The sequence below is a fragment of the Mercenaria mercenaria genome, chromosome 2 (genome assembly GCF_021730395.1).
Source record: "Mercenaria mercenaria strain notata chromosome 2, MADL_Memer_1, whole genome shotgun sequence".
Classification (NCBI taxonomy): domain Eukaryota; kingdom Metazoa; phylum Mollusca; class Bivalvia; order Venerida; family Veneridae; genus Mercenaria; species Mercenaria mercenaria.
The window spans coordinates 7,078,049-7,095,409 of NC_069362.1; the positions used below are offsets into that span (position 1 = coordinate 7,078,049).

The 17,361-nt window shown below is 34.5% G+C and overlaps 1 protein-coding gene across 1 annotated transcript; it reads right to left on the minus strand.

Annotated features, from left to right (window-relative positions):
• Positions 1 to 522: 522 nt before the first annotated feature.
• LOC123563104 (DNA polymerase beta-like) lies at positions 523 to 17,324 on the minus strand. Its single transcript, XM_045355694.2, has 12 exons — positions 16,979 to 17,324; positions 15,353 to 15,477; positions 14,085 to 14,159; positions 12,672 to 12,730; positions 11,331 to 11,380; positions 10,518 to 10,569; positions 9,763 to 9,817; positions 8,774 to 8,846; positions 8,191 to 8,261; positions 7,570 to 7,656; positions 5,621 to 5,822; positions 523 to 2,915 (listed from the first exon to the last, which is right to left on the minus strand). Exons 1-12 carry the CDS (start codon positions 17,040 to 17,042, stop codon positions 2,821 to 2,823), a joined length of 1,008 nt encoding a protein of 335 aa, XP_045211629.2. The 5' UTR covers positions 17,043 to 17,324; the 3' UTR covers positions 523 to 2,820.
• Positions 17,325 to 17,361: the final 37 nt, after the last annotated feature.

The following is a 17,361-nucleotide window of genomic DNA, read 5'->3' on the forward strand; positions in this document are numbered from 1 at the left end:
GAAATCACTTCATTATTGAAAAATTTATTTATCTTTTTTTTAATATTAGTTTTATGCAGTCAAACAAGAAAATAACTCAAGCTCAGAAGACTTTCCCTTTCATCTGCAAGTACTTCTAAAATTTATTGCAAAGGTCAAAAGCTATCTAGAGAGCTAAGATGTACAATAGTTGGTTTAAAGGTCCATTACTAAGGGAAAGTGAGTTGGCAATTTTTTTCATAGCCAGTGCATAGACTTCTGCAAGACACTAAATAATGAAGATTGGCAGGTCAAAATTTACAGAAGGTCTTTGGAACTCAAAGAAATGTATGTGTATTATGTTGAAATTTCAATGAATCGACAGAATGACCCCCCAGGTCTTTTTAACTTTCTTCATACTTCATAGAAAAATAATTGTACATATACTGCGATTTATTTCGAATTTCTACATACCAACTTTCATTTTCCAATAAAATGAAGCAGTTTCTCTGCTTTTTAAAAGAAATTGAAACGTTCACTTTCCTTAGTATTGGACCTTTAAAGTACAAAATAGTGATTTTTTTCCAAAATGAATAAAAAAGAAAAGAAAAATATAAAAGCATCACTCCCGTAACAGGCAAAACTGTCAGCCAGTCATGTTTCGTAATTGCCGATTTATAGGTTGCTCAAATCCAGAGTAAGAAGAAAAGCAGACTTACATATTCTATAACTAATAATATAGATTGAATGTTGTTGCTTTTTCTGCATTTACATGGGTATAAATCACAGTGGGACTTCATCTAAATCTATGAATCTTGCTAGCAAGAAGTCCAAATGTGGTCTGTATCTGCCTAAATGAACAATAATTAACATTCAGTCCTTATATTTACTTTTCAGTTGCTTGCTACAGAAGTAAGCTTTTCTTTTCTTGAGTATAAATGTCAAGATATTGATCTTTTCAACACCAAAAAGACCTGCTGCATTTTAAATTTGCCTTTCAATATAAAAAATACAAAGTATTGTCAATTCAATTTTGATCTTTACTGTCAGGAAAATAAATTTTAGCTATAATAAGTCTTTTTGAACTTTTGGGGTGACTTTTGAAAAGAAAAATTGAATATCACAATTTTGTTAATATCTCTTGTGAATGAGGTCAAAATCCTGTGTGCAATAACACAAAAAGGGCCACTCTTGATATTACTGCACCTATGTTAACTTATACAACAAGAGCACCGCCTTGCGGGTGCTGACGCTCATCTGATTTTTTTTGTGTAATAGAAATATTGTCCTGCCCATGATTTTCTAAGTCTAAAAAGGGCCATCATTCTTGCAAAAAGCAGGATAGAGTTATGTTTCTTGATGTACAGTGTCCACTTATGATGGTGAAAAACTGTTGCAAGTTTTAAAGCAATAGCTTTGATAGTTTATGAGAAAAGTTGACTTAAACATAATACTCAACCAAGAAAATGATTTTCTAAGTCCAAAAGGGGCAATAATTATTGCAAAAATCAGGATGGAGTTACGCTGCTTGCTGCACAGGGTCAGCTTATGATGGTGAACAAGTGTTGCAAGTTTCAAAGCAATAGCTTTGATAGTTTAAGAGAAAAAGTTGACCTAAACATAAAACTTAACCAAGAAATCTGATATTTTCTAAGTCCAAAAGGGGCCATAAATCTTGCAAAAAGCAGGATGGAGTTATGTTTCTTGCTGTACTGGGTCAACTTATGATGGTGAACAAGTGTTGCAAGTTTTAAAGCAATAGCTTTGATAGTTTAGGATAAAAGCTGACCTAAACATAAAACTTAACCAAGAAAACTGATTTTCTAAGTCCAAAAGGGGCAATAAATCTTGCAAAAAGCAAGATGGAGTTATGTTTCTTGCTGTACAGGGTCAGCTTATGATGGTGAATAAGTATTCCAAGTTTCAAAGCAATAGCTTTGACAGTTTGGGAGAAAAGTTGACCTAAACATAAAACTTAACCAAGAAATCTGATATTTTCTAAGTACAAAAGGGGCCATAAATCTTGCAAAAAGCAAGATGGAGTTATGTTTCTTGCTATACAGGGTCAGCTTATGATGGTGAACAAGTATTCCAAGTTTCAAAGCAATAGCTTTGATAGTTTAGGAGAAAAGCTGACCTAAACATAAAACTTAACCAGGCAACGCCGACGCAGACGCCGACGCCGACGCCGACAACCGCTCAAGTGATGACAATAACTCATCATTTTTTTTCAAAAAATCAGATGAGCTAAAAATAAACATTTTTTTCCTTTCTTAAATATTCAAAATTTATAATGTGTTAAAACACTGGAGCCCCTTGTCAAAATGAGTACCTTGTAACACATTTGCCAGCTGAAAGTTTTCAACTATTTCACTAGTAGAGTTAGTGACTGGTAAAATTTATAAAACTTATATGTCAACCACATGGAATAACATACTGTGAAATGATTTATGTGGTTTGGACCAAAACAGCTACTACAAGGGAAAGATAATCATGAATTGACATGAAAATGAATATCAATGATTTCAAAGTATGTGTCAAGACTTTCACCAGGTGAGTAGTCTTTAATAGTAGTCTGTTAAAGACAGCCTTTCTATCTGACTATGAAATTTCGAGTTCCATACAAACTAGTTTCAACAGGTTTCCTTTTTTATCAGTTAAAAATTCCAGCCTAATTCTATCAAATGTCATTTTGTGTACAAACTGCTATTTCAATGAAAAGCCATACACAAAAGTTGTACAATTCTGAAGTCATACACTAAATGTACTTAATCACTACTTGTTTGTATCTAGTACAGTCATTTCTCTAGTTGACTGTTTTTAGTTTCTATCTCTAACAACCTGCATGTTGATCACTCAAGTTCAAGAATTTCTTTCTGATGGTTTTTTGAAAGCCATGTCCAGGTAGTCAAAGATATCTTCCTCTGATGTTACAGGAAGTGGCTCCCCTGGTACACCTGAAAAAATAACCAGTAACTTATAATGTAAGTTTTGCTTTATACAAAGTTTCATGTTTTTTCATGCCATTAAAAAACAAAAGTTGTTGGAGGACAGCAACGCTCGACTATTCAAACAGCTTTGTCAATTGAATAAATATAAGTTGAAAAAGGGGCATAATTTTGTAAAACAGCAAAACAAAATTATGGAACCTGTGAAATGTAAATCAGTTCTTCACACGGTGAGTAAGTGTACGAAGTTTCAATCCATTCACACAAGTGGTTATCGGGGATAACAGCTTACATACAGAAAGTTAACCAAATGGGGACAGGATGCTGACATATGGATGAGTCCAACAGCTCTACCTATTCTTTGAATAGTCCGGCTAATGAGGGGGGCATACAGTGTTACCATTGTCTGCAAGTGTGCACATTTGAGAGTGCGTCTGTGTGTTTGTGAGAGTATGCATAAAACTGACCTGCCCATAACTTTTTTGTTTGACATTGTCTGATTCTTGGCACAAATAATCATCATCACAAGATGCTGTGTCGTGCACAAAATCCAGAGTCCAAATTCAATTTTCAAAGTCAAACTTGTTTCCACTTTTTCTATGTTAGAGTTCAAAGATTTAATGTCATTTTTCTTCTCTGCTCTTTAAGTTTTTTATGCATGCATGGATATCCAAATAACTACATTGTATGTATAAGCATTCAATGTGACACATTTAAGGTCCATATCCCTGCCTTTAAGATCTAAGAGGCCAGAGTTTTTACAACAGTTCTGTTTGTCTCTGGTCTAACTTTTGTAGGAATAGATGAATATTCATATTACATGTCAAAACCATTCAGTATTGCACTTGTAAGACCTAAACCCTTAGCTCAAAGGTCATACTTGGAGGTCACATATTTTACAACATTTTCTTGTCCAGCAGAAGTAGCCACCGTAACCAAACAATGTGTTGTGTGCAAAATCCAGACTCCTAGCTCAAATGTCAAGGTCATACTTAGAGGTCACAGCTTTAAGGTCATTTTTATTGTTTGTGTGTAAGTTTTTATGAATGAATGGATAATCAAATATCTTAGCACAAATATTCAACATATGAAAGACAATGCATCAGGTTTAAAACTCATGCCCCTACATTCAATTTAATGGTGTCCAGTCTATAACTTTTGTAAGAATGGATGGATATTCAAATGAAAACGCACAAGCATTCACCATGGCTAGATATGTAGAATATCTGTGATGAATTTGAACCTCAAACTGGAAGTTTTGTACACTACTGAGCTAATCAGATTTAACTACATAAATTCTATTGCATAAACAGCTGTTTCCTCGATAAATATTTCATTATGTCGATGGAAAAAACATACTTGAATATACCGTCAGAAATTTTCATTTGGACAGAAAAGTATCAATAATGATATCACCTGTAAACGGAATTGTGAAAATATGATCCAGCTGAAGAATTTGTTAACCTTAAGCCTGTTGTCGGCAAGTGACTCAGCCTTTGCGACCAGTGCAGACCAAGATCAGCCTGCACATCCTGCACTGTTTGCTATTCAGTCAGTAAATTATTAGTGAACACCCCTTCAAATAGTAAATGGTACTGCCCGAATTGAATGATGGACTTGTCCATTTTAGAAATTTAGCAGGGTAAAGGCATACATGTCATACGTCCCGGATTATCCAGGATTGTCCCGGAAATGACATACTCGTCCCAGTGCCCGTTGAAATGTCCCGGAAAATTAAAAATACAGAAAAAACAAAAATAACCCCCCCCCCCCAAAAAACTATTTTTTTTAGTCTATAAATTGTTGAATTTTACATTAATAAAACACAATAAACAGTCCCCGGTGTCACATTGTTTATTCCTTATTATCCGATATCAGTTTCATGCCCTCGAGGGGGACACATGTTGATTAAGCCAGCTCCGATCGACATTCGTATTGATGGCGCCCCGCGACCTTTTGATGACCCAGATCAATTTACAGTCGGCTGATTATGAATTGTCAGAATTATGCAATCAGTAACAGTTTTATGATAATTTAATATTAGGAACAATAGCCAAAAATCTTGTTGTTCTTAGCACGTAGGCGGTGAAGCTACGTGTACTGATGTAGCCTTTATGGAAGAAATGGCTGAAAACGGTCAATTAATTATTTTAAAAGGTTGTAATCTTTTAAAATGTAGATTGATTGTCACACATATTCTAAATTAAAATTTTGACTATTGAATGCCTTTGCCGACCGATCCATGAAAATTTACCCAAACCGAAATATTTTATATCGATTTTATCTACAAGATTTATTTTATTCCTTTGAGGATTTCATTTTATTAATGATTAGATAAACGTTTAAGCTTTAAAATGATACCAAATAAGTTGGATTCTAAATCACGATGACCAGGTTAATTCTTCGTAAGTCTCCTAAGTCTGTTCACCTCGGGAACGCAACCAATTCACGTGCCGAACTATAGACGTGAATTACCCTATTTACCTCCTTTAGAAAGCTAGACGACATTTGCAGCAAATTATTCCTAAGCGAGTGAACAATGTTTATCTCCGGAAACTACATGTAATTTTATGATATTTATGCATGAAACAGACGAATACCAATGTCACGGTGTATGTCCCGTACAAAGGGTAAAAACCCCGGAAATTTGAACTCAGAATCCCGGAAATGTTCTGAAAAATTATGGCATGTATGGTAAAGGCTAAGTACAATACCTGTACTGCCTAAAGGACGGATGGTATATTCATTTAATGTAAATCCTTTCTCAAGAGCAACTCCTCTCATATCCTTGTTGAACAAATCACTGCCAGTGAAGTATAGAAGAGCACAGTAATACTGGTCATGTGGTAGCAGTCGAATATCTATACGTCTGTAAGCATGCTTCTTGTCATCTGTGTCAGACAATTTGCACACACCCTGTAAGGAAGAAAATCAAGTATGCATTAATATTGCTGTCATGCTTTAAACTTCCGTCTTTCCAACAGCAGTTTTTTTTTCTTTTTGTTGAGTTAAGAGCCACACCATAATTAAGATCATTAAGCGAGGCATTGTAGTAGAACCACTGACCTTCCCTTTAGAAGCAAGCTGAACTAGAGATGCTTTTGAGAAAAGCGCATGTCTCCCACAACTGCCCCTATGAAAAATGTTAGTTTCTCTAGATGTTTTAGACGAGTCGATCCAATTAGATGGTCTGGATGAGTGGATCCAATAAGTAATTCAAGGGCCATAAATCAAAAGTGCCTAGGCGGATTTGGCTAGTTATCAAACTTAGGTAAGGTCTTATGGCCAAACACATTTTGTTCACGTTTGGTGAAGATCGGATGAGAAATGTTCGACTTAGAGAGCGGACAAGAGTAAACAGACAGATTTTTTCGGTAATTCAAGGGCCGTAACTCTAAAATGCCTGGACTGATTTGGCTAGTTATCGAACTTGGCCGAGGTCTCATGGTCAAACACATTTTGTTCAAGTTTGGTGAAATGAGAAATGTTCGACTTAGAGTGCGGACAAAAGTAAAAAGGCCAATTTTTCGATAATTCAAGGGCCGTAACTCCAAAATGCCTGGACCGATTTGGCTAGTTATCGAACTTGGCCGAGGTCTCATGGTCAAACACATTTTGTTCAAGTTTGGTGAAGATCGGATGAGAAATGTTTGACTAATAGTGTGGACATGAGTAAAAAGGCCAATTTTTCAATAATTCAAGGGCCGTAACTCCAAAATGCCTGGACCGATTTGGCTATTTATCGAACTTGGCCGAGGTCTCATAGTCAAACACACTTTGTTTAAGTTTGGTGAAGATTGGATGAGAAATATTCGAATTAGAGTGTGGACAAGAGTAAAAAGACCGATTTTTGGTAATTCAAGAGCCATAACTCCATGACGCCTGGACCGATTTGGCTAGTTATCGAACTTGGCCAAGGTCTTATGGTCAAACACATTTTGTTTAAGTTTGGTGAAAATCGGATGAGAAATGTTCGACTTAGAGTGCGGACAAGCTTTGTGACAGACACACACACCACACAGACACAGACTGGAGTAAATCAATATGTCTCCCACACCACTGTGTGGTGGGAGACATAATGACTTTCTAATATGAAGAATTCTACACCCTAAATGAGGTTTTGAACCCACAATGACGAAATGCAAATGATTCAAAGTCAACTACCTTAACCACTCGGCTATAAAGCCTAATCAACATGTGTAATTCTATGGAAATTCAAGGACCTATCAAAACCTCTTTAACACTATTTCAGAAAATACAAGTTAAGAAAATAAAGCAAGAAAAAATCCACAGTGAGCATATCCTGCAAGCTTGTCTTATTCCTCAGTGCTTACACAAAATTTTCAACAGAAATTTTTTTGCAAAAGACAACTCTTGTAACACAAAACATTTTGGAAAAATATAATGATGCAAAATGTGAAAAATTTTCACTAAGATATTTGAAGAGATCAGATGATATGAAGTTCAGTAATTTATGTTTATTTAAAAAAAATCAACACAATTCAAGTCATATTGCGTAATTACAAACAGACCAAAGGCCACCTTGCAAGGCAATTCTACACATACACAACTACTATGTCAATAAAGGAAAACATACATTTATTCTTAAACCTACTAAACATAAAACTAATGATACTTTATTATGAACAGATTAAATATTTACCATGAACTTTGAGTCTCCCAGTGAGAGCCTGTCTGTTATGAACTTTGTTTCTTCCAATCTTGTCACAATGCTTTTTAACAAATCAGGCTGAAAAATATGCAGAGCACAGACATTTTGAAAACAATTTAATCAAAGTATGTAATCAATATATAATATTTCATAAAATTGAACTACATGTACATATATGAATAGCACACAATAAGGAGTCTTTAGAGCACCAGCCTATGATGACATTTAATTTGTCTTTATGTTGCACACTGCACATCAACAACAGAAACAGTAATTTTTCCAAATATTTGTTCCATTCTATTTCTGAAAATTCCAGAAATGTGCAGAAACCAAAATATAAACAGCATTAATGATTTCAATTAACACTGTCACTTCAAATCTATTTAATACACAAGCAAATGTAATGTAATGTAATTTGCACTTAATCTGAGCTGCCCTTATAGCAATACAATGTCATGTTCAGTAGTACTGTCTGGATTTGTAGTCATAAATACATTTTGAGCTGGTGGTAAGGAAATAAGTTCTAAATACAATCATTATAAACAAGGGATAACAATTTATGTACTGAGAATAATTTGTTCAAAAATGAAAAAGCTAGTTAATAATCCTTACCATTTTCTTTGAGGTGGATGTAAATGAAGGGTGTGTAAGAAGGATATCAATATCCCCACTGGATTCTGCTCCTGCAGAAATAATAAAACCACTTGTTATATACCTAACTATAAATAGTAACAAAATTGTGCACAACAGAATCCTGAAACCCATGTCAATAATTGGTTAACTGCATATCATGCCCTGTGCCAATAACTGGAAGTTACATTTAGGTATATGATAAACAACTTATAAATAGCAATGACATACAAAAAGTGGTTATTGGCCCTCCTAAACCTAAACTTTCATGTCAACACCACTTAATCTACACCATTATCTTTAAAAAAAAAACAACCTGTAATATTCTACAAAATAAAACAACATACTTTGATCTTTTACATACCTTTTGGCGAACAGTGCATATCATGATCAGACTGCATGGATATGCAGGCTGATCATGATCTACACTGGTTGCAAAGGCATAATCAACTGTGTCCAACACAAAAAGGGTTTAATAAAAACCATGAAGACTTTCAAAATGATATGAACAAAAACAATATAAAGTAAATTTGTATGTAGTAAGAACAGAAATAAAATTGTTCACCTCTTCTGAAACTGCCACAAACTTTTGCTTTGTACTCTGCATCTACTTTGTGAATCTCTGCAAATGCTGTATCCTAAAAACAGCAAAAACTACAATGTGTAAGTACATTATGTGATGTGGAAATGTTTGAGATTTATGCAAATGTTAACATTTGCAAAATTTTATCCCTGTTTGAAGAACACGACCATCTATATAGTTCATTTTGAAATAAGAAGGAAACATAGATATCTTACAGCTTTCAATTTAAATTTTGTTTTTGTCTCATCTGTAGAAGTCTATGTATTTGATAATTTTATTAGTACACAAATTAGCATTCTACTGTAAGCCTAAACGATACAGTGTCTGTCACAGGGCTATGCATTTCCATGGTAACACATGTTCTCTCTCTTTTTTTTAAGGATGTAAAAATAACAAGTTTTTAAGACGGTTTCAGTGCCAATTTTTTTTTTTTACCTTAATAGAATATCTGGGTAGAAATATTGTTACTGACATGTTTGAAACTGTGCACAAATATTCACATATATAACAAATTCTTTCTAATAATTTTTGACACATGCTTATCTGTATTACAATGTATCGGTAAAATAATACGTGTATATTTTGTCTAACAGAAGGATTTTCCTAAAATTAATTCAAGACACAGCCAAGTTATATGAGTATCAGTATACACATTATATTGTAACAAGATAAATGAACTCTCTAAAAAACTTTTCCTTCTTGAGAAAACCACGAGATTCTATAAATATTGCATCTTAACCTTTAGACTGCTGGCAGCAAGCGATTCTGCCTTTGCAACCAGTGCAGACCAAGATCAGTCTGCACTTCTGTCCAGGCTGATCATGGTCTGCACTGTTCGCTATTCACTCAGTAATTTTCAGTGAACACTCCTTTAAATTATAAATGGTATTGCCCAAACTGAATGATGAACCAGTCCATTTTAGAAATTTAGCAGGCTAAAAGTTAAGTAAGTCTATGCCCTTGTAACTTACCTGAAGTTGTATCATTTCTTCTCTTGGAATTCTTTTCTCAAAGTCTTCATAATGCCTAACAAAGTAAAATGTTCATAATCTATCTGACAAACATTTCATTAATAATTCAAAACATGTACTGGGAAATCATGTGAGGGACTAATTTTCATCCAGCCACAAAACCAAATCCTGATAAACAAATAAAGTTCCCATCCTTTTAATCTTAAACTTTGAAATCCACTGATTTATATCCATACCAAATTACCATTTTAGCTGAAACTAAGAAATATAATGACTATGAAATTAAATAATTTCACAATATTTTAATATGATCAGAGAAGACAATGTCATATATGATATTTATGAAGGTGAGCTGTATATGCTCAATTCAAAATAAAATGTATGTTCTGTTATATAACGTGATAAACTTTAATTTCACTTGCATGAAATTTCTTGGTTTCAGCTAAAATGCCTACTTTGTGGGGAGAAAAATTTATTGATTAAAAAGTTTAATATATAATGAATGTAAATTTTACAAATTTGTTGTGATTAAATTTTGTGTATTGACTCAAGCACCAAAACCACAAAAATATGTACAGTAGCAGTCTTCTCATGATATACACTTTTAAAAGGTGCTTTTCATGCAAACACAGTCACTTTGGGTGCAAAATTCATCCTCTACAATGCTGATCAGTATCAATATAACCAGAGCTTTTCTTTTATAAAACTGCACAAATACTGAAATATTAAGATGTGTGCTGTGAAGTTGGACTTACTTGAGACCAATCTGCTGGTGATGGTTTAATTTATCTGTATGTTTCCTGAGATCTGAAACCAAATAAATTTCGTAATACTTTAATTCCAGGTAACATTTACCTTTTGCATCCTTACTTGATCAATACTTAACAACAAGTTATGTTTCATCAAGGTTTCAGTAACTAGCTAATCAATTCTGTTCAATTCCATTATAAATCTCAGAATCCCTGATAGACCAAAGAGTGCAATCAAGAAAATTCATCATTTGGAAAACACTACATTTGTTTTCTTTTCATCTATTTTTGGTTTTGTTAGATTAGAACACTTTGTGAGTCAAACCAGGCAGTTTTCTGTTTATATTGAAACTAATATCCAAGCCAATTACTGGGTAATGAATAAAAAATTAAAATCCTGATTGCAACAAAAGTTTCATTATTCCTCTTGAATAAGACATATACATTATTTCTTTCTATAAGAAGATGATTTGTTTGTTTGTTTGTTTTGCATTTAAAGCCGTTTTTCAACAGTATTTCAGTCATGTAACGGCAGACAGTTAACCTAACAAGTGTTCCTGGATTCTGTACCAGTACAAACCTGTTCTCAGCAAGTAACTGCCAACTTCCCCATATGACTTAGAGGTGGAGGAAGAATGATTTCAGACACAATGTCTTTTATCAAATCGTAATGGAGAACATTCACCTCACCCGGGAATCAAACTCACGACCCCGCGATCTGTAGACCTGCACTTACCCTACTGAGCTAAGTAGGTGGGCTGCTCAAACAATGGTATATAATGGTATAACAGTCTTATGTTATCTTCTTTTTCACCTTACCTTCAATGCTTGTAATGCCATCTTGAACCAGTTTTTGTGCTGCTGCTGGTCTAAATACAGAAGATAACAGTGCAAGTTAATGCTTGTATAATGTTCATGTATTGATGAAAATGCCATTAAAAGGATAAACAGGTGGAATCATGGATGAAAAATTTAAATCCTCACACCATTGCAGAAACTATAGTTGTATATAATGGACATGCTTAGTAAAGAATCACTGATTTTCTCACATTCTGATGACTTTGGCTGAGGCCCTGTAACCAAGTGGTTAAGGTTATTAGGTAAAATCACTTGCCCCTAACTGCTGTGGGTGTCCGAACCACACTCTGAGTGAAGATGGATTTCATGACAGCTGGCAGTTCTGCAAAGGAGTCTGCCAATTTATAAAACAAGGCAGTCTGAAAGACAGCTACATACCCTGCTGCTGTTATGGATAGTGAAAGGGTTGATGGTATTGGGTGGAAGCACTGACATTGATATGTATATTTTATATTGACCTTAACCTTGAGCCTGCATATCTGATTCATGGGTTTTGCAAACCATCTCAATAAGGTGAACACTTGACCAAAGTTTCAAGAAAATCCTTCAAGTGGTTTAGCAGAAAAGGAGGGGACAGGAAATTGATGGCTCAAACATTTGAGTTGTGACCTTGACCTTGAGCTGGCATGGGTAAATTTTGAGTTCTGCACATCATCTTGATAAGGGGACTATTACAGCAAAGTCATATTAAATCCTTCAAGGGGTTTAGGAGATACAGAGGGGACACAAAATGGAAGGCTCAAACCTTTGACCTTGAGTTGTGAACTTGACCTTTAGCTGGCATGGGTAAATTTTGAGTTCTGCACATCGTCTTGATAAGGGGAATATTACAGCCAAGTCATATTAAAATCCTCCAAGGGGTGTAGGAGATACAGAGGTGACACAAAATGGAAGGCTCAAACCTTTGACCTTGAGTCAACACAGCTGACTCTTGAGTTCTGCACATCGTCTTGATGAGGTGATCATTTGACCTCAGTTTCATGAAAATCCTTCAACGGGTTTAAGTTATATGGAGCGGACAATATTGTTACGGACAGAGACCATTCCTATAACCCCCCACCACGAGTGGTGGGGTATAAATAAAGAATGGAAGAACAGCTGAAGTCTTTCTTAACCATTAAAACTGGAAGGTTGCAATTTGACCCTGAACTGTATTGGTGGGACTTTAAACTCAACAAAACAATACAAATATTTTAAATGAAACATAAATATATACAACTGAAATTAAGCTGAAACCACTTGTCTGTAGTTAAAATACAGGCAGTGTAAAACATCTGGAGTTGAAAAAAAAGCAAATCATACCCAATTCCTGTGACTCTAGTGAGTTCCGTAATGGCAACATTGGTATCATTTGCACGGATCTGTAAACAGAAGATATTTGTTTGTTTTGAGTGAATACAGAATATATCTTACTGAGAAGTGATTATATTTTCACCCGCACTACATTAATTACAAATTCTAAAATCTGTTTGTACAATTGTACAATGAGGACTGTCATTATTGAGTCTGTGGCATGTACCAGGTAAAAACCCAGGGGTAGGAAGTCTCATTTTGAATATGGAACCACTAAAAATATTCAGCTAACCAACTATTGTAACAGTGAGAGTATTTAATACCTGCACTGCAAGTTATCACAAACAAGTGCATCCAGTCCCTTCACTCAACGTTTTAAACAAGAACAGTCTAATGAAAACGCTTCTAAGCAACCTTATTGAAACCCTTTCACATAATACCAGCTTATATACTAAAGCTTTTCCAAAATTTCCTAAGTTGAAAAGGGATATAATTTCATAAACTATAAGTTGGAGTTATGGCACTTGCTAAGAGTGGTCATCTCATGATGCTGAAGTCTTATGATGAGTCTGAAAGCATTCAGTATAATAGTTCCTGAAAAACCTGCTTATATGCAAAGCTTTCACCAAAATTTCTAAAATACGGAAGCTAAGCTTAATCATGAATAAATGAGCCGCGCCATGAGAAAACCAACATAGTGCGTTTGCGACCAGCATGGATCCAGACCAGCATGCGCATCCGCGCAGTCTGGTCAGGATCCATGCTGTTCGCTATTGGTTTCTGTCATTGCAATATAATAGGCTTTGAAAGCAAACAGCATGGATCCTGACTAGACTGCGCGGATGCGCAGGCTGGTCTGGATCCATGCTGGTCGCAAAGCCACTATGTTGGTTTTCTCATAGCACGGCTCAAATGGTATCATTTTTGTTAACTGAAAACACTGGAAACATTTCTATCTTTCTAAAAATCAAATATATGAACAAAAAATGCTGACTAAAAGTTTGTCATACAATGTCATCTAACTGTAATTTGTGATCTCTTTAATCAAGGTCAAATATCTTAAAATACAAGCACAAGGACCAATATTTTCTATTCATCCAAATGAAAGATAATATAGATAATAGCAGATAAGATAATTTTCTATAAGCATAAATGTCAGCAAAATTGTGAAGTACCAATAAATTCCCATTATGAAAGCTTGACTGAGGTACATATGTCTAGCAAAACACAAGAACATGACCCTATTTGTTTTACTGGTCTAAATCTCTATGTATATCTTGATGTTTTGAAATGTTGCGAATTAACTGAATTCTTCAGTCTGCGAGTTAACTGAATTCTTCAGTCACTGAGTGTTGAAAAACTTTTGATCTGAACATGGAGGAAGGTACAAAATTCTGCGAAAATATCCATAGATACCAGTACCTTTTCAAGTTTCTGTAACTTTCCAGTCTGTATGAATTCATCTATTTTCTTTCCAATCTTATCACCTATCCCTTCCTGCAAAATGTAATCATTTATAGTATAAACTAATATAAATATAAATGTATTTAATCACCAACTTATCTACTTATTATTATACTTTACTTATACTTGCAATTTTCAAAATGTTTCTTTTTCATCAACAAGTTCTTTTAAATTTATTAAATTCATTAGTACTTAGTTTCTAGAGAATGGATGTCAACATTTCCAAATTCTAGCTAAAAATTTCAAAATTAGCAAAACAATGTGAAGCTACATGACTTTCAATTTGGCAGCCAGACCATATTTTTACAGAGTTTCATCATTTCTTCAATAGCAACAATTTTTTCAAGACCTCTATCACAAAAGATATAAACCTTACAGTTCAGTTAAAGAGTAAGATGGAGAATAGGACTGGTGTGTGCTGCTCTTCGTCTCATTTTACTATTACATAACCAAAAGACTTTCTTGCTAGTTAAATCAAATACTGGTAATTTAACCCTAGCCTGCTGGCAGCAAGTGAATCTGTGATTCTGCCTTTGCAACTAGTGTAGACCAAGATCAGCCTGCATGGACATGGTCTGCACTGTTCGCTATCCAGTCAGTAAATTTTCAGTGAACACCCCTTCAGATAATAAATGGTACTGCACAAACTGAATGACGGACCAGTCCATTTTTGAAATTTAGCAGGGTAAGGGTTAATGACTATGCCTGCAAAGAAGGACCATTTGAAAACATCAACGGAAAGAACACACCTCCAGATTTTGCCAATTTTCTTTCAAAATTCAGAAATTAAAATAAGTCATTGAGAATGACTTAGTTCTAAGCTATACTTTTATGAACAACACTCAAGTAATCTGTACAATGTGATGTGAAATAGAAGAAACGTAGGTGTAATTAATAACATACTCATAAACTATCAACATAAATAGTACTGATCTGTGATATTTATATTCAATTTCAGTTTTCAGTAGAAAGAAATGAGCCGCACCATGAGAAAGAAAGCCAACTTAGTGCGTTTGTGACCAGCATGGATCCAAACCAGCCTGCGCATCCGCGCAGTCTGGTCATGATCCATGCTGTTTGCTTTCAAAGCCTATTGCAATTAGAGAAACCGTTAGCGAACAGCATGGATCCAGACCAGACTGCGCGGATGTAGGTTTTCTCATGACACTGCTGAAATGTTTATGTTCATCTGAAGGTTTGTGACTTCAGTTATTTCATGTTATTACCAAACCCCTCGCTTCTTTTCCACTTGTTATTCTCTTTGGGTGTTTGGCTAGGACTCCAGCAGCTTTTCTGTAGACATTGTACTTATGCATCTGTCGATTCACATTCTTTTCATAATTTGCTAACTCTGAAAAATTAAAACTAACACTCTATAACTATAATGAAATAATTATGTAATACACATTTTGTACCTAATATGGCAATATTTCGCATTTAAAGTCTTTTTTTGCCAATATGTTTTTTTTTACAATTTAGAGAAAACAAGAGTGATGTACATCAGATGCCCACTGAAACTACTTGATGGAATATCAAATAATACAAAATCAAAAATGGGGCATAACTAAAAAAAGAATGAATTGACTGCATCAATAATATGTGCATATCCATTTCATGCTGATGATGAGACATTGTCATTGCCTTCCAACTTTCATTCAGAATGGATTGAATCTGTAGCACAGTGGTAACATTGCAATCCTAGTCAAAAAGGGGTATAAATAAGAAAAAATAGTCATGAAAGTTCCAACAAGAATTTAAGATTATAATTTTAATCTGGTCTTAGAAAAACACCTGATTATCCACAGATTTTTTTTCAATGAAAGTAAATTTCCACAAACATACCGATTGATTCTGCCCTTACCTCAAAATGATCAAATAAAATTAAAGGCAGTGGCTACGATTACAGTACCGTAATCCTAGCCTCCGATTCTAGGATTACGGAAGTTCCATATTCCTAGACAACCCTATGAGGATAGGCTAGGATTACAGAAGTATTTAAGAGGCATCAAAGATATGTTAAGACATGCATAAATGATGTTGTAAACTTACTTATTTCACTTAGAATAGCGAAAATGAAATACAAAAACATATACGGGTGTTGATTTCGCCCGATTCTATGCACAGAAATCTAAAGTGACAGGGAAAATCTATATTAAAGGGATAAAATATTTTCTTTTTAAATCCTTTTAAGCTATTATTAACAATATAATTCTTCATTTGTCGGCCAATTTTCAAAAAAGAAATTATATTTAGTATGGTTTTGGAAAGAAAAACGTATATGTATATGGGTGTTGATTTCTCCTGTTTCTTCGTGGAAAACTCAAGTGACAAGCAAAATCAACTCATAAAACTTAAAGTATAGAATTTTTTTAAAAATCTTATTTTGACCCTTATATTTCTTTATCTTTCCGCGTGCTGCAATTAATATATCATTTAAGATTATACTAAATGACAAAACGAATTAATAGGGCAGGCATGAAAAAACGCGAAGTAAGTTTACAACATCCTTTATGCATGTCCTAATACTCATTTGATGCCTCTTAAATACTTCCGTAATCCTAGCCTATCCTCATAGGGTTGTCTAGGAATACGGTAAAGTAACCGTTATATAATCAGTTAAAAACAAATAATAATCACATTGTAATTTATTACTGTTGAAAAGTATACTGTAATTTAATCAATTATGTTCCTGCATCTTACATAAATCTTCACTACAAAAATGCCCGAATTTGACAATATCTAATTAAAATATATGATCGTTAGGTGCATCTCTGTAGAACGAGATAAATAACGCGTTTGGGTACGAACATTTTGAGTACGAATCTGACAATAGTTAACAGGGAAAATGTTACCCATTAGAAAGTCACAGAATTCTTTGTTAGGATTTTCTTGATTTGGATCTTTCCTTTTGCTCATTGTGAACAATATTTGTACTTTCGGGTTGGTGAAATTGCCAGGTATTGGTGAGAACCGACTGCAAACTTTCACACGCGAGCCTCCTGCAATCAAATTCGCAAATCTAAATATTTTGCATTGATGTTTGATTTTGCTGAGAACATAAACAATTTTTCCAGTTAATTAACACGCTCAATAAAGAGGAAGCAGAATGACAGGCTATTTTTTGTGTTTTGTCTCAGTCAGCGTATTTTCGTTTTGTCTGTTGTCTTCCCACAATGCCACGGTACCATTTTATACCCGGCTGAACGCGCTCGTTTATTATAACAGCGAAATAAAA

Coding starts and splice junctions, on each gene's coding strand:
- LOC123563104 (XM_045355694.2), bottom strand. CDS start 17,042: ATGAGCAAAAGGAAAGATCCAAATCAAGAAAATCCTAACAAAGAATTC. Junction 12,731..14,084: donor AGTTACAGAAACTTGAAAAG/GTACTGGTATCT, acceptor TTCTGTTTACAG/ATCCGTGCAAATGATACCAA. Junction 7,657..8,190: donor CATCCACCTCAAAGAAAATG/GTAAGGATTATT, acceptor CATATTTTTCAG/CCTGATTTGTTAAAAAGCAT.